The sequence below is a fragment of the Vidua chalybeata genome, chromosome 4 (genome assembly GCF_026979565.1).
Source record: "Vidua chalybeata isolate OUT-0048 chromosome 4, bVidCha1 merged haplotype, whole genome shotgun sequence".
Taxonomy (NCBI): domain Eukaryota; kingdom Metazoa; phylum Chordata; class Aves; order Passeriformes; family Viduidae; genus Vidua; species Vidua chalybeata.
This window is the reverse complement of record NC_071533.1, coordinates 62,135,402-62,157,615: the sequence shown is the minus strand read 5'-3', so window position 1 is coordinate 62,157,615 and position 22,214 is coordinate 62,135,402. Positions and strand designations below refer to the sequence as shown.

Here is a 22,214-nt window from a genome sequence, read left to right as displayed (position 1 = left end):
AAGTGGGGCGCAGTGGGTAGCTTCATGAACAGAGAAACTATCCTCAGTGCAGCTAAAAATTGAAAGTTTCTGGTAGCTGTGATGTCTAATTCACCATACAGTCAGCTTTTATAATTTGGTAAAGGATGGTACAAGCTGCAGTGAGCAGACAAGCGGTTCGCAAGGCATGTGAGACAGCCGAGGTAGGAGAAGTGCCTCCAGGTGTTAAATCCGGTATCTTACAACAGGCTTTTCCTCTCTGCAGCTGAAGACCAGCTGGCTGATCCTGAAAGGGGATATGGACACCAGAACCAACTCCCCGGATTCGGAGACGCGGTCGCTGTCCCTCGCTGCCGGGGCGCAGGAGGGCACGGCCGCCCAATACTCCCGTGAGTGCTGCGCCCACCCCGCGCTGCTGGGCACAGGAGGGGGGTCCTGCTGCAGCCCCAGCCACACAGCTCCCTGGCTGCCTTTGTGCTTCTGCTCTGCCAGAATTACACCCATTTGTCAGTTTGTTCTGCCGTGGCTTGTGAGCGTTCAGTTTGATGATGAAACTATAGATTTGTATTCGTGAAAGGAGCAGCATTGCCTGTGTAAATGAACTGTTGTCCCTTTGGAGAGCAGAGATGCCTTACCACAAAAACCCACGCCTCATAAAAGTGCCCATTTATTATATGAGACCTGTTTTCAGTAGACAGGATGGCAGTATCAAGCAGATTTTTCATTTGTGCTAATTAGTCCTTGACACAAACTATGTATTTTGAATATTGATGGAGCCATTTCTTCTCTATCATGATACACATAAAGATTTCCTTGCTCCAGAGATTAACTTAGGCATTTTTTTTTATCACTCACAATTATAAGGTCACAGAAATATTCCAGGTGGAAAAGGGAATAATTTTGTAACTGAATACTGGCCTGGAGAACATATGCCCATGCTAGCTGTCAGTACCAAAAAATTGTTCTACACATTTCTTATTACACATTTCAGCAAGTCTAGCAAGCATTACTATTGGGCCTGAGTTTTACTTTTAAGTTACATACATGACAAAAAATAAGTTTAATGAATTTTAAGAAATAACTGGGACATTCCTCTTCTTGCCTCCTCCACTTTACAACATGCAGCAGTAGCAGGTCATCCAGGGTAAACTAGTTGGGGAAGCAGTTTTCCAAAAGAATGCACCCAATGCAAGGCATGTCTGACAGCAGGGCTAGGATGTCAGTGTTGTGGGCATTTTGGTAATGTGATAGTTGGTTCCATCAACTTATATTAAGGAAATTATGGCTTAGCTATGCAAGGAAGAGGGAAAACAGATGCTACAAAGTCTGTAACAAGATAAAGAAGAAAACTTATTTTAGATCATCAGTCTCACTGGTCTAGCTTTAAGGAATTTGATAACTAAATCCTCACTAGAAATCACAAACATGTGCTTAAGGTGTATTGCAGGATTCCCTGTGCAGGGGAAACCAAGTCTGACCACCTCACATGCTTAGCATCTGTAAATCGTTGCCCACGAACGAGCACCTTTGAAACCTTTCATTGTCATACATACGTGGGGTATGTCTGGAAGCTTTATGGAGTAGATCTGATGCTCTTCTACACATGTTTTGAGAGACCAGTCCTGAAGTGCAGATTTTAAGCAGGGAGAAATATGTAGCACACTAAGAAGTGTTATACAGGAACAACATATGGTGCTCATTTTTTCCCCTGAGAATGTTGCTACACCTGTCACTCTGCTATACTAGCACTTCTTTCATATTTTTGATTATCTTGGGAAGGTGGAACTATTAAAACTATAAATGGAATAGATAATTAACACCTCTGTGTCAGGGTCAATATCACATTTGTTTGAATACAGGTTCTGTAGTTCATTTTCCATTGTTTTTTATCAGCATTTCTCTGTCCCTCATGAAAGTTGACTCCATTACCCAATTAGCAGCTACACGGAAATGACATTGAGGAAGTTTTATCTTCTTGAAATTTACACTTTTCCTTATGCTTTTATTCACTTACCTGACTGTTTTAATATCTGTGGACATCCGAAGTAATTCCTTCTCTATTCAATGTTTCCCTATTTAGCTCTGAATATTTATAGTCTGTCATATGTCCCCCACTGGCCACAGAAGAGTAGCATCTCTACCTCTTGCTCTTCTGCTTGAGAACTCTGGCTTTCAATCCCATCTCTGTGGCATAGTCAGTGACTATCAAAGAAAATACACTTGTGAGGCATAGGTTCCGTGCCAAGTGGTTACATGCAGAGTAGAGGGAGTTAGCAGGCTGTGAATTGGTGGTGATGTTTCCAGATGTACTGAGCAAAAAGCCATTCATTTTTCTGTCCAGCCTCTGAGCAAACCAGAGAAGGATTGTTTTGCTCTAGAAGAAATTTTGCTACATTACTTAAATGCCCAGAAGAACACAACTAACAGCACAGCACATCAGTGTGAGGCTTGTGCAATCAACAGGCAAGAGTGGAGCTTGTATCTCCTTACATCCACCTGTGAAAATGGGTCTTGTTTCTGTATATGTAATAGTTAATAGTTGTTCTGTATATGTAATAGTTCTGTATATGTTTAATAGTTAAACATTTTCCATAATTAATGATTTTAAGTGTTGTGTATTTGGGAAAGCAGGCATCCAGGAAGGCATGTACCCCTTGCTGTTGATGTGTCCGTGATGTACTGAGAGGTGGACAAAGCAGGAGCCATACCCATGCAGAGGGTAGCTGATGTTCAGACAGTGTCTGATCAGAGGGGGAGGTTGCCGGATCAGCGGCTCTCGGTGCTGCCTTTCGGGCCGTTCCGGCGCAGCTCTGCGCTCCGCTTCTCCGGGCGGCCACACGGTGTCGCCGGCGCCGCGGGCGCGGCTCGGCCCGGCAGCTCCGGGGCAGCTCCGGGGCAGCTCCGCGCCTGGCTGGCTCTGTTCCTCACGCGTCTTTACCTTGGGGCAGTGTTCCTCGGTGACCGAGTATTGTTTAGGGACGGAACAAACCTCACTCGCCCGTCTTATCTGGAGCCAAAAGGCCGAGAGATTGATCTGCACACTGATGTCCGACATAGCAGCTTTTTCCAGGCAGGAGCAGAGATGACAGCTTTGTTGCAGATACAGGCATTCTGTCACATTGGTATTATTTTACTCTTCTCTCTGGTGGCACTACCATTCACATAACAGGCAATTATAAGGTTTTTGTTTTGTTATTTTTTTCCTCTGTTAAATATAAAAAACTGTAGTTGCCCTTCTCTGATGGTAGGAAGTATTTGGCTTGCAATTCAGTGTGAGCCTGTTGCTCCCTGTTTAAGTACATTAAGTGCTTTGAATTTTTTTTCCATCATGACAGTGATTCACTGGCATACCCTTAGCTTTTCATCCTTGCTCAGTACTGCACTTTCTGTTCCATGGATGAAATACTCCTTCAGTGCTCAAGCCCTACCTGGGTTGTCTTTCACCTTTGCTGAGTGCTGAGTACTGACACAGTGCAACTCCCAGTGATTCCATTTCTTCTTTCCTTGTTCTCTTTTTATTTGGATAGCTGGAGAAACTTTTGCTATTTGTTTTAATATCATTTTCAGTGTTTAACTCAGCTTGACTTCTGGCAGTTTTCAGTTTATCTCAGCATATTTTGAGCTCTCTGCTGATCCATCTTTTGCTTTTTCTTTCAGTATGCTCATTCCTAATAATCTCCTTAGGGTATTTATTAATCCAGTGGGGTCTGGATTCCCTCCCTGCATTCCTCTTTGGACACAGACTGCTAACAATTTTGACAGAAAGAAGTATTGTACATTCAGTTCTTTGAGCTGACTTCTGTAACACTTTGCATCAGTTTTACATAATGTCCTGTACTGGAATCAGGAATGTTTATTATATATGTGTTTGTTCTTCTATTGCTTAACTTTTAAACTTTCTTATTAGAATCTTAATACTAAAATTAAGGCATTTCAGTTGTCTTACAAAAACTACACAGTTTCATCACTGCGTTACATCATTTATTTGTAGTAACACCACTTTGCCAGTTTTCTCCAGTTTTTTCACTTCGGTGTATATACTCTGGCGGATTTACTTTATCCACTGCTGTATCTTCATTTTTGCTTTTTTTTTTTTTTCCAAGAGAAGTTTTATAGAAAGGGGGAAAAAAAGTTTTTACTTTTTTTTTAAGTGGTAGGGTATCAAACCATCTTTTTTAAGAAACAAAACCATAACCCAGAACTCATATAGCACATTCAGAAGTGATGATCTAAATCCCTTTAATCCCAATTTCATGTTACGATTTAACACCAATCTGGAAGGCAGAGATTTCACAATCTCTCAAATCTCAAACTTTGCATCATGTAGGTGCATGAGGCTTCCATAATGTAAGCCCCACAACTCCCTCCACATGGTGCCCCAGCATGCTGATGTTCTAGATATTGTTACACATGTTCATGTGCATGAAATATGGAGAAAAGATGAGCCTAGGTCAGTTATATTTCATCTCATTGATAGAATATTTGCATTGATCTTGTAATTGCTGTTTCTGGATGTTTTCTTGGATTCCCTGTTTTAGTAGGCTGTGAAAGATTTAGCTATATATTATGTCTTTTTACAGGATTTCCGTATTCTAAGTCTGCTTCTCTACCTGGCTATGGAAAGAATGGCTTACATCAGGTAGGTACACATTTAAATACATTCTTCAGGAAATAAGATCTCATAAATAGACAACTCAGTAACTAGTTGAGAATCTGCACAGTAATAACACTTCAAAGGTGTTTTGGCTGCCAGCCCTGTCTGACAGATTCATTCCCTAGGTGGGTTACAGTTTGTCTCTCTGCAAGAGTAAGACTGATTGAGGCTTCTCCTTTTAATTGTGTGCATTGTGAACATTGGGAATCTTGATTCTCCTCCCAAAACAAAGATCTAAAATGTACAGGCTGCACATATTAATCATAGGATAGCTTGAATTAATGATAAAGACAGGCCTGTAATTAGGCAAGTAATGATCTTAGAGCAAAGGTGGAACAGCTCACATCCATTGCTTTCCTTGAACCATCTGTTTTGTTTTTTCTCGTGTGAATGTGTGCCTGTGTGTGGTGTGTGAATTCACACACAGCCATTGTACTTTTAAAGCAGGGAGGGATCAATGAAGATTGAATGACAAGCAGCAATCTAGAAAGAAAATTGTCTAACAAAATTATGATCAGAACAGACAAGGAGTTATTTTTTTTAATCCTTTTTTGCAATTTTTATTAGTCTTTAATAAAAAGGAAGCTTTGACAATGTGGCCTCACTCTCTCTGGCATCTAGCATTATGGATTCTCAGTTCATGGCTTATACTATTAGGTGAAAATACACTATGGTTTACAGTAATGAGCAATACATAGATGCATGTGCACCTACCTTTTGAAGAATTGATTTGTGTCCAAATTGCATGGAGAGGACCTTGTTCAAATTCCCTTCTTTCTCCAAAGATGTGAGACCTGCAAAAGCACATGAGGAGGGTTAAACCTCCCCAGACAAGAGTCAAACTGAGAGTCATTTGGAAGGAGCTACAAGATGGAAATTATCAAGGAGTAGCTAAATGGATTTTTCCATTTAGCTGCTGAAATGTCCATCCCTTTGAGTTAATATTACAGGACTAATTATGTCTGTGTTGCTTCAATCCCTGGTTTCTTGAATTCTTCTCTGAAGAAAGGAATTACACTGAAATTTTGTTGAATAATATTTAGGAATTTAAAAGGGTCTGTATAAAACTAATCCCACCTATGAGTCAAGAGGGGTTGTTCTGACTGTTCAGAATAGGTGTTGCCAGTAACCTGAAGTGAGCAAGACTCTGACTTGTGCCCAGCCACTGCAATGGTGAGGCACTAAAGCCATCCCAAGGCTTCCCGAGTCCAAAGCACTCAGGATGCCTTGCAATGTGATGGGAAAGCAGCAGATGGCAGCATCTGTCCCATATAAAGAATCCCAAACCTGTATGAGAGTTGAAAAGGGTTGCTCATGGTCAAATCCTGGAGGCCAAAATTCCTCTCAGAATGGATCTCCTCTGTTTGGATTGTAGGTTCATACCAGCTTTTGTGGTTTGTTATTTTTAATCAGCCATCCTAGTGCTGCATAAATAAAACCCCAAAAGCAAACAACGGGGAGCCTTCCAGGTTATTGTGGGCATAGCTGTGCACACCATTGATACCCTAGCAGGCAAAAATGACACTTGGGAAAAAAAAATCCCATAATAGTGCTTTTCTGATTTCCTGTACTGTTTTTCATCGCAGCATTTGTCAGCAAAGGAAGAAGACAGTGGTTCAAACAAAGCACATATATGGTACATGTAGAGTTCTCCCTGGTCAGTGGCATCAGCAGCGTGAAGCAGAAGGCAGAAGGAGAAAAGTTGCAGTGCAGCAGAAGTGATTTGTGATGATGGCAGTAACACATCAGCATCACACAGAAAAGTGACAGTTTCAGTGTTACCTTGCTTACTTGAGCAATTAGGTCAAATTTGAATGAGACTTACTTCTCTTTCTCTCACGCAAGGATCTGTATTTTGGTTCTATGTCTTTCTTTTTTTCTCTCAACAATGTTTAGAGTGGGGTTTTTGTGCATTTTACTGCTACATTGTTTCTTTCTTTCTCTGTCAGCCTGAAACTATGGGCCAATATGAAACGGACCAGGATGCAAGCTGGGGGATGAAAGGTACATTTTTTTTTTTTTTTTTTGCAATATCATTTCCACTCCCCTTGTGTTTTCACCCTTTCAGGATTTTAATTAACAGATTGCCATACAGGTTACTATTCTGAGCTCTTCCTGTAGTTCACATAATAATGACGAGCCAGAGACACAGCTCAGTGTCCTGTTTATCACAGAGAATCTTCTTTTTACCTACCCCAACCTAAAGGCCTGACAGAAGTCTTGCATCATAGGGTGGTGCAACCAGGCTGAGTCAATAGCAGGATCCTAGATATGTGGCAACAGCCTTGTGGTGTTGGTCTTGTATCAAAGACAGGAGGAAATTTAAGATAATCATTCCTTCAAGTCTAGTTGGAAAAGGTCTATTGTGCTTCTTTGTCGTGCTACAGCGTGGTTAAAAAGTGCAGAGTTCGAAATGCAGAATTTATTTGCAGTGTTTTCTTTTATTGCAGTTTTAAGTGGACTGTGCACTTAATGTGGAACTTGGGTTGGAATTTTCAAAGGAGCTGAAAAATTTTATTTCTAAGACACTTTAATGCATTTTTAAAATCTTACTCTAGTGCTTCACTTCATGACTCTGTGTTGATAAAAGTCTTTGTCTCTATGTTTGAATAGGTTAAAGGACAGGTTTTGAAAAGCAGACTCAATCTCTGATTTAGTTTCAGACCATAAAGAGGTCTGTGAAAACCTTTTGGCTATCCTGGTCGCATTTAATCACCATTGTGAATAGATAACATTGTGTAGTTATATCATATATAGTCATACACTGACCTAACTAGAATTCCTTTGTGCTAGTGTAGATCCAGGAGTCATTGTTACCACATCCCCAAATCATCTTTTCTTCCCTATTGTTATTCCCACTGCAGTCAGCCCAAGTGCAGGGTGTTGGCATCTTGTAATATCATATTATTTCAGTGGTTTTCATCTATGTTTCCAAACTGACATGCCTTTAATAATCCATATATTTTAACTATTTTCAGTAAAGAACAATAAGGGCAGGAGTTTTGGATGACAGACTGACTTAACTCTGCACATAAGCCTCCTGTAAAAAGAGATACCCAATTTTGCCAGACATACTCACCGTGTAACCCAATGGCATCGGGAGATGGATTTTCTGTAATAAGCCTTTGATTTCCAGGACAATTGCTTTGGTAATAGACAGTGTTATAGGCATTCAGGGCATGGGGGTCAAATTCTTACTATGCATGCAGTTATCCAACAGCTGCTGAGAAGAGACAAATGTAGTAGCAGAGCACATTTGTGATGTACCTAAATGTTCATTGTGGTGACACCAAAAGACGGCTATAAATTCTAAACTGTGAACCTGTTCTCATTCTTTTGCAGAATACAAGGTAAGAAGGGCTTTTCCAACACTGGAAGAACAATCAGAGTCAGCACTTCCTAGCAAGGTTACATGGGTTCCTTTCTTTTATTTCATTTTATTAATTTTTGTCCCAGTGAAATATTTGTCAAATCAGGATGCAAGTATGTACCATTTTTTAGTAAGTTCCCTGTACCACTATTTCCATGCCTCAGAACTGGACTCAGCTGGAGTTCATATGCTCTTGTCTTTTTAACAGATTTATCCTTATGAAACACTTATTGTAACAAACCGAGTTCGTGTGAAATTGCCTAAGGATGTGGACAGGACCAGGCTGGAGGTAGGAATGATATTTGCTTGACAGTTCTGCAAGCACTTCTCCTCTTTTGCTTACTATCCTGGATATCCCTGCACCTCAGTAATAGCAGCAAAGAAGACAGAAGAGAAGAGAAGAATATCATTATGTCTTGTATTTTTTTTCAAAACAGTCAGTATGTAGGCAATTTAACTAAAAAATTGCCAAAAACCTGGCAAATGTCTGACCAAATGGTGTTTTACAAAGATACTGATGAAACCCATCAGTTTTAGATGATTCTACAGGGTATTGGAAGTTCAGGTGGGGAATGGGAAAACATGGAGTTTGTTTTGGTTTGAATTCATATTAAAAACATCCTCACAGAATAACCTAAATATTACAAAAAGGCTCAATTTATCCTGAAAACACATGCACCTCTGTTTGGTCCATTGTCTTATTCAGCCTCTCCTTTGGCTGTGTGATCTGTGGTCACTCTACTACAGCTTTGCTGTACCATCCACATTCGCTTAAGGTAGAGAAATGCAGATATAATCTATCATAACAGAGAGCTGAGTTTCCAAAGATCAAATCCTGAAGCTGATGTTCAAGCAAAATTCCCAAGGTTGATTTTTTTGACTGCTCAATGACAGGACTGAATAAAGACGCACCTTAATTAATCTTTCAGTGAGCTACTATTAAGAAGAAGAGATAGCTCAATAAAAAAATATGTGATGGCATATTTTGGACTTTTAGAGAGATTTATATTTTAATAAATTTACTGTATTTTGAACTTGATAATATGACAAGAAAAGAAGAAGGAAAAATTACTTTTAAAACAAGAAAAGAAGAAAAACTTTGAAGGAGCAGAAAGTTCTTCATTAAAGATCAGTTTTTAAAAACCATTATTTTACCAAATTTGCATACATGTACTATGCTTTGAAGTTGGAATTATGCTCTTGAATACTTGAATGTGCTTGTCACTTGATTTCCCAACTAGTGTTGATTTGATTGTAAGGAAAAGAGAGCCTCAGTAATGTGCTGTTTTAAGTGTGGTTTATAGCAAGGCATGATAGCAATACTGAAAAGCATGATGAGTCTGGAAAAAGGAGCAGGGAGTTGGAGGGATGCTCCTCTGGACATACCCTGTAAAGGATTCTTTCATATATATACGTACACACACGTGTGTATGTGTGTGTTAAATAACAGAGTCTTTGTTTAAACACAGCAGACTGGTCTGCATAGCAAATGCAGCTCTACATTGCTTTGTTAAGACAACATATAGTTTGCTTTGGATGGATCATGCCTGCCCTGGCTGCCATTATCTGTAACTCATACACCATCCTCAGCTGGGATTGCTGTTTGTTTAACTTTGGAGCTGTTCAGTCTGCCTCACACCAGGTGCAGCACAGGGCCTGTTGGCTCAAGGAGCTCAACCACTTCAAAGATCTCACGGAGGTTTGCAAAAAAGAACAATAAACAAGATCTGCTTCAGACCTGCACCAGAAAAGCAGTGAGGGGACCAGGCCAATCCTGCTGATTGCTGCACTATGCTAAACACATGTGTCTGCAGGAAGGACTCCTTTGTAGAATGTCTTACATTTAATTTAATAGGGATTGGTAGTTCTTTAAACAATTAAATTAGCAGAGTTTTAATAGCACTGTAACTACTGTAAGAGCAGAGGCAGTTGCTCATCTACACATTGAAACCATATGCAGAGTTGAGTGACAGGCACAAACCATTGCCTTCCCTGTCAGCCTCTTCCCCTCTTTCCTGACCCTTTCTTTTATATTACAGAATTCCTGGAAATAAGTAGCTTTGCATAGAAAAGCAGCTTACTATTATTTTCCTTTTGTGGCAGAAGCAGAAGATAGCAACTTAATTATTGACTTGGTGTGCTCAGCAGATTTCAGGCTTGGGCAGGACCCAGGACTCAGGAAGCCCAGGACTATGTGTGTTTTTAGGTTTGCACAGAAGCAGACCAGGCTTAGAAATGTGGATACAGACTACTGTCTGTTAGTGGAGGGCCCACTTCACAGTATCTTCAAGCTTTTGAGGACAGCACTGGGAATACTGAAAGCATGTACTAAGGTTATATTTCACCTTTTCTTGAGGTCCATTTCACACTTGCTAGATGGTATGATTCAATGCTTGGGATCTCTTAAGAGGCAAGTGCTCTTTCCAATCCGAATTGGTTTCCAGCTGATGTTCTGTTTTCATTCTGCACATCCAATGTCACTTGTGAAAGGGCTGGATTTCACCTACAGAAATGGTAGCAGTGCTAAGTCCATGTATTATCCAAGCTGTAGGGTGATATATCTAGGAAAATCTCCTAAGAAAAAAATCCATTTGCTAATACACCAGTTTTATTCTGATTATTTGTGTGGGCTGAAGCCTCACCTTGCTGTTGCTGCTGCAAATCAGAGCAAGTTCCTGGGTGTGATGGCTGTGGCCAAGGGTACAGGTGGTGTCTGTGAAAGGAGACCTGGAGCTTCTGTGCTTCATATCAGCTGCCAAACCTTAAAACAGTATTACAGAATATCTCTCTCACATGTGATGTTTCTGATTTCCTGTTCCACTTAGAAGCAGTAAGGTTGACTAAGTTTGCATGAAGTAGATTTATTTAAGAGCCATCTCACAATTTAACTTGAAGCAGCCTCCTCTTTGTGAAACAGTTTGTTGTGAACTTTGAATGATCCATCACAGATGTCATGGAAGGGGCATTACTGTTTGTCTGTGATTCACTCTTCCAAGCAAAGTCTCCTACATTGAGTGTTCCTATCACGAGAAGTGAGCTCAAGTCAATGATGTTAGCTCCTGGGGTCAAATTAAGGGAGGCTACAACGAAATCTTGGCTAATGTTCAAGGAGCACAGGAGGGTGGGGGTTTAATGGGTGGTAGTGTTTTCCTAACTTCACTCCCATTGTAAGTATTTTTTAGATTACACTGTTGTGCAAGAAATTTATTTTAAGGATTATAAAACATATTTTCCTGTAAAAATACGTATTTTTCTAAGCCCAAGAGGTATCTAGATATTAGGATGGCTCAACTGGTAATAAATGCATTCAAATAATAGTCATTCTTTCCTCAAAAGTACGTGTAACTAAGCATAGAAACACTCAGCATGTTTTTGTTTGCTTGTCTTATCTCAGCAGCAAGACGAAGTACTCAGTTCCTTGTGCTCTTCCAAGATGTTTATGCCAACAGTGAACTACTAATACATGCAGCACCAAGAACTGGTTATAATGAGCAGCCTGCTGATTTTTAAATATGTTACTGGCACTTTGGTTTTTGAATAAATAGCCTGGATCTCACTTTTGTATAAACTGATTAGAAATGCAGGGAATTTACAGTAGATAAGGATTTGGCCAAGGAATTTTTTTAAGAGTTTCTCTCTACCACAGTGCTGTTTATTGTAACGTTAGATGAACGGAGCAGCATTCCCATGAGCTATTCTAACAGGAAATGGTGAAGAACAAGTTCATTCACATAACATTGCAGAACAACCAAGCAGTAAAACAGGGGTGGATTATATAACCTGGGTGGAAAAGAGGAATTGCACCCTCACCATGTCTGCAGATGACATGAACTTGAGGGAACTGCAGCTGATGCTTAGGTGAGCAGAGCCTCAGTTCAGAGGGACCTGGCCAGGCTGCAGGAATGGCTGACAGACACTTCATGGAATTCAGTGAAGATAAATCCACATTCTTGCACTTGTGACCAAGTAACACTATTCATCAGGACAAGATGGGGGGAACAACTCTGAGGAAAAGTACCTGATGATGCTGTTGGAGAACAAGCTGAAAATGAATCAGCAGCTCACCTTTGTAGTAAAGGGGTTATAGGGCAGAACTTACCCTTCCCAGAGGGTGGTGCTGGAAAGCCAAGAGGCAACAGTCACAAGTTGCAGGAAAGGAAATTACAAGTGGCTATAAGGGGAATGTTCCTCACTGGAGGAGTAGTGCAGTGAACAGGTTGCCCAAGAGGCTGTGGAATCTTTACCCCTGAAGGCAGAACACAGCTGGAAAAGGCCTTGAGGAACATGGACTGTTCTGTCTTTATAGTCTTCATGGTCTTTAAAGTTGGCCCTGCTTTGAAGACTTCTGTAAGTCTCTAATTTGTGAAGATATAGAGTGTAATTACAAAATGGCATTATTTGGTGAGTTTGCTGCAATAGCATTTGAAAAAATATAGACAATTTGGTCTATCTTGGAACTTTTTATCTTTTTCTTTTTTTTTTTTTTTTTTTTTTTTTTTTTTTTTTTTTTTTTTTTTTTTAATGCAATAGTTAAAATATAAGTGTTCTGAACCAAACTCCCCCATTTTGGACAACTTAAGTCCTGAGTTTTCAGGACTAAGATATCACCTTTGGATGGTATACATTGGCACATTCCTTACCTGATGCTTCTTAAAGGAAGTTGGGCTTACAGACACTTTCAAATATTTTGCAACCTCTTTTAAGTACTTGAATACCTTTATCATTTGAGCCTTGTGCTCCTAAAAGCATGCATATGGTACTTTTATCTTAGGTTGGATATTGTTTGCCTGTTCTTCAGTCACATCAGTGTGGTTCAGTGCACACATTGCACATTCATATTGGTAGTTCATGCCCAACTGCATAGATTTATATTTTTTTTTCCTTCTGCAGTTGCTTTTATCACAGAGTATAAGATTTCTTTTGTGGTTACAGGATGGTAGTTTTGAAAGCCAACACAGTTAGGATCTTCCATTTGGAAACTATGTTTTAGTGTTTTCATTTAATTTCCTTATCTTAATGTATCTTAGTTTTTTTAGCTGTTTCTTTTGAATGTCAAGGCTTAAAAGCATTATCCATTCATGCCTATCAAATGCAGTAGAAAGTAAATTATTCCACTTTTTGTTTGAGCCTGTTCATTCTTTTTTTAACTGAGACAATTGCTAAGGAAAAAGTACTCTGGAATGTCAAGAGGCAAACTTTCATTTGCCACCTTGTTCTCCTGTAAACAGAAATGAGAGCTTTAAACATGGGTGTGGTCTTACTTGAACAGAGCGCTCACTTTAAGTCAAACACGCTTTTCCTCCTGAAACTGCTTGTCTGGATTTGCTTTAGGGATAACATTTTTTCCACTAGTTTTCATTCAGCAATCATTCTGGGTTCCAGCCATTTGAGCTTCAAACATTTTAGGACTTGTTTGTAACTGAGGCTGAATTTTTAAGAGCCCAAGCTCCTGGATGTCATTCATACAGGTAGCATTGTGTGTCCCACCTCCTCTGGAGCTCAGATGGGGAAAACGAGAGCAAAATTGGAATGCTGTGTGTTTTACAGTTTGCAGTTTGGGGCTGGGTTTGAAGTTATAGGATGACTTCACAATAAAGGTCATAACCTGGGGTGAAAAAGTGTGGGGCACTGACTTCAGTAGAACTATTTCACAGTATTTAACTTGAAAAAGACATGTGTGGTGTTTCTCATTCTAGGCAAGTGCTTGTGTTGTATTCAGTGATGCATGTTTATATCAGATTTCAAAGCCTTTTACAAAACGAGCCATTATAAAATGAAAATACGCATTAGAATTGATGTGATATGATGTGAAAGGTAATTTCTTTGTGAGTGGAAGCACTGTAGGAGTGAACAGAGATTAGATGTGGAACATTTATATTACAAGTACACTGAAGTCCAAACTAAGGGAAGCTGGAAAATCTACTTTAAGAATAAGGTATTTTGTGTCTAAAACAAATGAAATTTTGGAAACTCGTTGTCTTCTTTATATTTTCATAATTTATTATGGATTCCAAGTTTGGTTTTTTATTTATGAATTATTTTCTTAATTATACAGAATTTTTTATCAGCCATCAGCTGGAGGCAATGACTTATGTCCATGTCAGTAATGAAAAAGTTCATTTGACTGACACGATGGTGGCATTGATTATCATCAGAGATATTCTGTGTGTATGCTATTTAAATAATATGTTCTTATACCTGAGAGAAATACTTACATCCTCCCAGCTTTTTGTATCTTTATGGATGACTCAGCTGGGAAAAATACTGGCTGTATAGTGCTCCTACAGAAGCTTTTCTGTGTGCCTTGTGCTATTTCCCAGGAGGTTTGATTGGCAGTACCCTGCAGTGGCAGTGCTGAGTGGAATGCAGCTTCTCCATGAGACTTCATGGTACCCAGAAACACTGAACGAGATAAAGCCCCAGATGCAGGAGCCTTGTAGAGGTGCTTGGGGTGATATGAGCATGGGGAAGGGTCTCAGAATCCTTTCCTTGCTGCTTCTATTACTGCTTTCCCTGGGAACCTTTCTGGGGACTTTCAGCAGAGCCGCCCTAGTGATCTTTTGATACCTTTTAAAGTTCATTAGGTGGCAATTCATGCCATTTCTTAACTTTCCCTCCCCAATCACATAATTACTTAATAGTTTCAAATATTTATTGAGCATGAAGCTTAATTAGGCTGTAGATGAGCATAACATTCAATACTCCCTTGGGAATGTGGCACATGGCTAATTACAGCTTTGCAATTAGCCATGCAGCAGGCTTAGAAGAAACCTCTGAAAAGCCTGCTGAGCCCCAGCAGTGCAACAGAAAGAGGGGTGAAGAGTGCAAACCTTGTGAAAGCAAAATGAGGATTCAAAAGTCAACAGAAAAAAAATCCAGCAAATTTTGATTGGCCATCTAAGAGTTTTATTTGGGCTAACCTTGAGAGGCATGAGAGAATGGAGTGGAAGGGCAGCGAAGAAGAGAAAAACTGGAAAGGGGAAGAAGCTGTTATTTTCTAAGTGTTGAAATACTTCTACAATCCTGAATCTTACTATAGGAAAAGATTGTATCTCAGCACCAAAGCTTGTGCACCAACTTGAAGAGCTCAGGCTTGGTTATTTACATGAATGCTCACTTACCTGTGAATAAACCTTTCTCAATAAATCCCTGTTTATTTTGAGTATTTCTCATACTGAAATCTCTGGAGAAGATCCTGTAGCTTTTATTTCTGGATTACGTGAATCAGAAGTTGGAAGTGTTGCAAGGATTTTGAATAAAAACGAATTGAAGTAGACAGCTACTTAAAATTACACTCCATAAAACAGAGTGCACAGTAGTGCCTCAGAGAAACTGGCTGAGTCATTACAGATTCAAGCAAAGGCAGTGTAGTGCTCAACTGTCATTTCCCATGAATACAGCAAAACAAAGAGCAAAAGAGAAACAAACCTGAGGTTTTAAATTCCTCTAGGAATTAGGAGATCTCTAGTCTTCAACTCATCACCTGCTGCCATCCACTGAGTTCTTTCATTGGTTCAATATTGACTCATGAGGAAGTAGGATATCCTTGGAGCTTCCTCCATCAGCAGGTTTGCTCATGAGGATTCACAACCAATTACTGACACAGAACAGAGATGCTTGTGAAGCACCTCCTGGTCACCATGTACTGCAGGATGGCTGCAGGTGAGCTGCAATTTTATCTTCCTGTGACTTATTCATACTAATGCCACGTTCCTAAGTGCTGGTTTTGGCTGGGGTCATTTTCTTCACAATGGCAGATGTGGGGCTGTGTTATGGATTTGTCCTGAACACAGGGTTGATAATAGAGAGATGTTTTTGTTATTGCTGAGCAGGGCTTACACAGAGCCAGTCTTCTCTGCTATTCATACTCCACTCTGTCAGGGAAGTTGGAGGTGAATGGGAGGTTGAGAGGAGACACAGCCAGGACAGGTGACCCAAACTGACAAATGGGATATTACAGATCATGTGACATCATGCTCAGTATGTAAAGTGGGGGGTGGAAGGAAGGGGGAACATTTGGAGGTTTTGTCTTCCTAAGTAACTGCTATGCACGATTGGCCCTGCTCTCTTGGAGATGGCTGAGCACCTGCCTGCCTGTGGGAAGCAGTGGATTCCTTGTTTGCTTTGCTTGTGTGTGTGGCTTTTTCTTTCCCTATTGCCTTTAATTCAACACATGAGTTTTCCAGCTTTCACCCTTCCAATTCTTTCCTTGATCCCACTAGTGGGGGAGTGAGTGAATGGCTGTGTGTGTTGCCAGCTGCAGTGAAACCATGACACTATGTGTTGGTTTTGAGCATCTCTGAATTTCATTGAGAGCTAAATTATTCTTGGGGAAAAGAAATCTCATTGAATTAAACAGAGATTATAACTCTATTTAGAATTATTACTGGCTTTTTAGCACACCACAGAAATAGAGACAAGCCTCATTAATTTATAGCAAAAAGCACCACTTCCTTCTGAGATAACACTGTGGAGCAAGTATTTGAATGTGCAATTAATTACTTTTGTTCTGAGAGAGTAAAAAATGAGGTCATGTCTGTACCACTCATTTTCATGTTTGTGTTTCATAGAGGATGGGGATTTTCTGTTCTAGTGGTTTCAATGCAGTGGAGAGGTTTAGCTCAGCCCTTGCTTAGTTCTGTATATCATAATAAAAGCCTCAGATTAATACAATTTTATCAAAACAACATGATGCCATAGTCCTTTCTACTGGAGCAATATCTCACTTAACTATACCACAAATGCTGATATTCTGATGCTGTGAGGTCCAGTATAGCAGTCATTGTAGTGAAGAATCATCTTTAAATTGCTTACCTTATCTTTTAGCAAGGATTTCAGGTAGCATCATGTTAACGATTATGTAGCTTCCAAAATGACCTCACTTACATACAGTGAGTTCAGAGTGTGGGCAGAGCAGGACCTTGGAAGGTCCTCTCTACTCTCCTCAGTGTCTGCAACGTGCCCAGCCTTGCTGTTGATGCACAGCAGAGAAGGAGTTTGAGTTAAGCTGCCTGAATATGGCCAAACTGTCACAAAGGGAATTAGGAATCATTTACTAGCACACTGTAAAACACCCAGACTTCCTATGTAAACAAGGCCAACTCTAGTAAAAAAAAAAAAAAAAAAAAAAAAAAAAAAAAAAAAAAAAAAAAGAATGAATGTTGCTTTTACTAGTAAGTTTGGCCACTCCTTCCTTTAATAGGCCAGTGATGCATTATTAACATAGCTGGATATTTTAAGCTGATCCATTACTGAAAAAAAAGAAAAAGGAAATTATCTTCTTGGTCTTGTAAAGCATAGCTTCACCCATATTCTCTCATACCTCAAGATGAATATCTTTCATATTTCCTGTCATAGTTTTCAATTTCCCTTCTTTTGTTTGACTAATGAGAGAAGGTAACACTTCAGTTAAGGCAAATTAATATTCCAATAGCTGAGAAGAAAGATGAATCAGTCCAGAATTTCTTACTCATATATTTTTTCTTCCTTTAGGTTTGGGAAGAGCTCTAGGTTTTAAAGCTTTAAGGAAAGCTGTTAGGAAAGACCCAACAATGAATGCAGGCAAAATTTAGCATCACATAGAAAAGTGTGACCATAAACTTCTCACACTGGTGTATTCCCCTGGTGTTTAGACCCTTCAAATATACTTGTAGATACTACCATATTTTACCTTAGTCATCATTTGGCTGAGCTTAGACATACTCAGGCCTTTTAGTGTTTCCTCGTAAATCAAACTGCAACCCATGATTACTTTCATTGCTTTTATCTGAAGCTTTGCCAATTTGATGACATCATTCTGGGACCAAGGTTGTATTCCAAATTTGAAGACAGAACTTAAGTCATTGTTGCTTCTAGGGTCAGTCCCAAATCTAGAGCCCATGGTGCTTAAGAAGGGTATGGTGAAAGCCTCTAAGATGCAGGGACAGCAGCTGAAAATATGGGGACACTGGGGACAAACTGGCATTCTCAGAGAGTTCACACCAGAGGGAAAATGTTCTCTTCTACCAGAATTATTTTTGCATGTGGATAAAGCATTGATGGAGTAAGAAGCTGCTAATATGGAAGTCAGTTTGTTAGTCCTTGAGATGAGGGCATATGTGGAAAAAAATTAAAAGCAAAGAAACTCTCAAATTGAATGGATGTGGAAATAAGTGAGCTTATGCTTTCTCCATCTCAGTCACTTTGTCCCTGGGCTGGAAACTGTCACCTGCTTTTGGACCAGGCAGCACCCAATGAGACCTTCTGGGAGGAGGAAAAAAATGGTGCTGTTATAAAACAAAACTTAGTTATAAAAGACAGAAAATGAGTGTGTGCAAAGAATGAAGGAGGTGTCATCTGGGCACAGGCAGAGGAGCACAGTGCACAGCTAATTCATTCTGGCTTGGAGAGCTGTGTGTGGATCGAAGGCTCACTAAGCCTGAGGGCAAAACAAAAGGATAATTGGCAAAGTACAACATTGGAGAGGGAAGGGGGAATTGCACAGCTGGTACTGAGATGGGTGGCAAGCTTCATTAGGAGGGGAAGATGTAGCAAATGTTTGGCACTCTAGAGGAATGGGGTGATTTAGGGCTCCTTGAGTTTTCCTCCACTGACCTCTCAGATCTAATGAGACCACAGCAGTTTCTCGTAATACATGGTGTAAATTACCTCAGGAAAAGAAAAATGGTGAAAACATAGTGCTTTTAAAGTTTTATGTAATTTTCTATGCTTTGGATGATTGGCAAGGTAGCTTTACCTGCAAGGGTATATAGGCTTTCTCTTTTTCTGAGTAAGAACTACAGTTTGCCACTGCTTTCTTCTGCATGAGGAGATGTCTCAAGTGTTATCCACAACCTAGGAAGTAACATAAAATAAAATATTACACACTTTGCTCATCCAGACTTCTTTTTCAATCCTACAGCCTACAGATATGTTCCTTGCTTTGGGGAGTTGCTAAAGTTAAACGTACTTGCATTTGTCCACTGGATTACCAGGAAAATATTCTAAAAAAAACAATGCAGAGAGAAGTTACTTTTTCTTTCTGAGCCCAATAGAATTAAATTCTGCCAGCGAGAGATTGTTTCTAAAATACATTGTCAGATGTTGCTCATTTTCATGTGAAAAATTATCTCCTTTGCTAAATATGCATGGAGTGTTTGTTCCATGCTATGAGCAGCTCTTATGGTGGGTTGCTGTCATTTGTCACATGAAAAGTGAAGGCTCAGTTCCAAGACTTTAGTCACTATTGTTCTGAATATGTGGAATCTCAAGGGAAAAAAACAAGTCCTGTTTAAAAAAAAAACAAGTCTGTCCTTTCTTAAGAAACAAGAACCCATGATAACCATTCAAAGTAATTACATATAATGACTTTTTAGAAACAATTTCTTTAGTTTTCTTGAGTAAATTACATTAGAAAGATGAAGTCTTTGTTAATAAATGGCAAGTGAAAATTTACTTCCAAATTCATTCACATATTTACCTTTTCTACCTTTTCTGTGTGGATGCTAATAATTGCTAGGGAATTGTTTTCCTACCTCCTTCCAATTCTTTATGATGGATTTCTTCCCCTTTTCTCCATCTCTTTTTAATTTTTTTTTTTAATATTAAAGCATGACAACATTGAAAAGAAGCGTATTTCTTGACATTTAAAAACCTCCGACTTTATCCAGCCTGAACTTCTGACTAGAGTCTCTCCCCATGGATAAGCACATTTTGGATTTCAGAATTTAGCAGTATGCTCTCTCCTTTGTTACAAGGTTGCTGTTAGTGGACCAGTGTGGTGTCCAGTGCTTTCATTAAACATCAAGGCAAAACAAATCAAAGTCTAAAATTACATTGTTATCAATCTCTTTAAAGTCCTGGAATAACTTGAATTTGTCTCAGTGTGCTCTGTCATCAGGCACCCTGGATAAACATACTTTTTCCCAAAAACCATGGTTTCTGTTCAGTTAGAACTATATTGAAAAGATTACTTTTTTTCAAAAGTCACTGCTGCCATCAGTAATTTCATTTCCCAGCTACTCTGAGCTCATTTGGTTTCGATGCAGTCTTTTCCAGAAACAATCTTGGAATTTAAATGCAAACCCTAATGCATTATTTTGTGGTGTGTTTTAAAACTTAGGGCAGAAATATTCCTGTGCACAGACAAGCTTAATGATATCTTTTGTATTTTCATTTTCAAGAGGCATTTGTCCCCTGAAGAGTTCCAGGAAGTCTTCAAAATGAGTATTGAGGAATTTGATCGTCTGGCACTTTGGAAGCGGAATGACCTGAAGAAAAAGGCCCTGCTTTTCTAAACCCTCCCGGATAAAATATGTGCTTAATCAAAACAAAAATAGTCTTGCCAGAACTATCACATGCACTTGCTGTTGAACCATTGTCCAGCTTCATTGTGTTAGTATGTGTCGGGGAAACAAGACAGATTAGATGGTAATGTGTTGGGATACAGAGAATTTGCTAATCTTGCATTTCCAGCTGGTTTTGTCAGTAACTCCTGGTCCTACCCAGTTTACAATGTGCAAAAAATCTAGCTTTAAATTTATTGTTGCTTGCATTTGTCGCTTGATGCAAATGGAGACTCTGAAAGGAAGAGAAAAAAGTGTAGCTGTACACAGGAAATGCATCCAACATTTTGTTCCATTCAATTTTATAATGCAATTTTTACAAAATCAAGTAAGTAATTTTCCAGCAGGGGATCAGATGCTATTAAAAATGTGGTAAAAGCCAAAGAAAAGCATATCCGCAAGCAATTATTGCAATTGTTTCTCTGTGGTACTTTTTAAGAATGAAAGCAGAAATATGGAAGCACCTTAATTCTACTTCTTATATTTAAACACAGTGTACTCTTTAAAAGATCATATTTGTCTAGAAGGTAACTAGCTATCTTTAATTACAACACCAGAGTTTTATTTTATTAAGAATATATTGTGACATAAAATGGTTATAATTACTAAAATGTATACAGACCTACTAAGATTTAGTTCCATTCATCAGGAAAACTGAAGCCTTATACAAAACTGGTTGAAGAGTGTATTGTGCCAGTTGACTGTGTTTTCCTACTAGCTTGGGGTGTTTGAAAAATGTTTTTTTTACATTTCATGCTGATAAAATACCATGTAATCTTAAATTACTATGTAGATAGATCTATCTATCTGTAAAAGAATTATTTTCATTTATATATGTCCTAAGTGAAGGCATTCTTACTTTCTCAACTTTCCAGCTTTACACAGTAAGCCATGAGAACTGTGATGGCATTTGGTAGATGTGGAAATGGAACAGTTCAGCATAAAATGTAACAAAAAAAGCTTGGTGTGCTCTATCAGTAATACAGACAATTAGAATCAAATCCATAAAACCCTCATGCATTACTATTTGCATGTTTCTGTACAAGTCAATTTGAAAAAAAACAAACTATGTGATGCTGGTGCAGTACCTTGAAACTATCTTAAATAACAAGCAAAGATAACAAAATCTAAGCATTTGATATAAGTGTTAGACCTTAATATCTCTTCCAGCTGAAAGACTGTATTAGATTTAATAGTTTCATTTGGTCAGAGGTATGGTTGCTGACAAAGAATGTTTTAAAGTGAGTTGCTAGTTTTTTTGTGATACTAAATGAGCGTTACAAAAAGTACATTTTTCAGCCATGTGTCAGTATTCTGCATTTTTACTGCCTTGGATGTTTGTACTCACCTCCTACTTCACTTTGTCTCTTCGCATTTCCTTACGGTAACTGGTTAATATATGCACTACAACACACTATTTCAACTGACCCAGCATTGGAAAAATCATAGCATTGAACATGCCTTCTTCCAACTAACTTTCAAAGTCCATGCTGTTGGAAATATTTTCTCATTACCTAAATGTTTTGTCTGATGATACAAATGTTTAAAAAAATTCATTAAAACAAAGACATAACTGAATGACTTTGCTAATGTGTGTATAATTTTTTAGATCATATTGCTGCTCTGGATAGGGTCTTCTCATTATATTAATGTAAATAATATCTAATTTGCATTAAATTTGCTCACTGAGGAGAGCATTGAGTGTACCTCTGAATGTCAAGTTACTGTAAAGTTAGTCTTAATTTAAACAATCTGTCAAGCAGCTGTCACATGTCAGCAAGCAGAAGTTGCTTCACTGGTGATATACAGAACCACCAGCCTGTGTAGAGAACCATTAGCCAGTTTCAAATGAGAGCTCCCAATCACATGTAGACCACATCCATGATGC

The 22,214-nt window shown here is 39.0% G+C and overlaps 1 protein-coding gene across 7 annotated transcripts in view; it reads left to right on the top strand.

Moving 5' to 3' along the window:
* Window positions 1-21,904, top strand: part of ABLIM2 (actin binding LIM protein family member 2) — a 127,576-nt gene extending 105,672 nt beyond the window's left edge. For all 7 annotated transcript variants that reach the window (XM_053941025.1, XM_053941030.1, XM_053941029.1 and 4 more), the window contains 6 exons: window positions 245-368; window positions 4,560-4,618; window positions 6,583-6,637; window positions 7,976-8,040; window positions 8,212-8,292; window positions 20,165-21,904. In XM_053941025.1, the coding sequence (XP_053797000.1) occupies window positions 245-368; window positions 4,560-4,618; window positions 6,583-6,637; window positions 7,976-8,040; window positions 8,212-8,292; window positions 20,165-20,278 (498 nt within the window). In that variant the 3' untranslated portion in view covers window positions 20,279-21,904. The remainder of the gene's footprint in view (window positions 1-244; window positions 369-4,559; window positions 4,619-6,582; window positions 6,638-7,975; window positions 8,041-8,211; window positions 8,293-20,164) is intronic.
* Window positions 21,905-22,214: the final 310 nt, after the last annotated feature.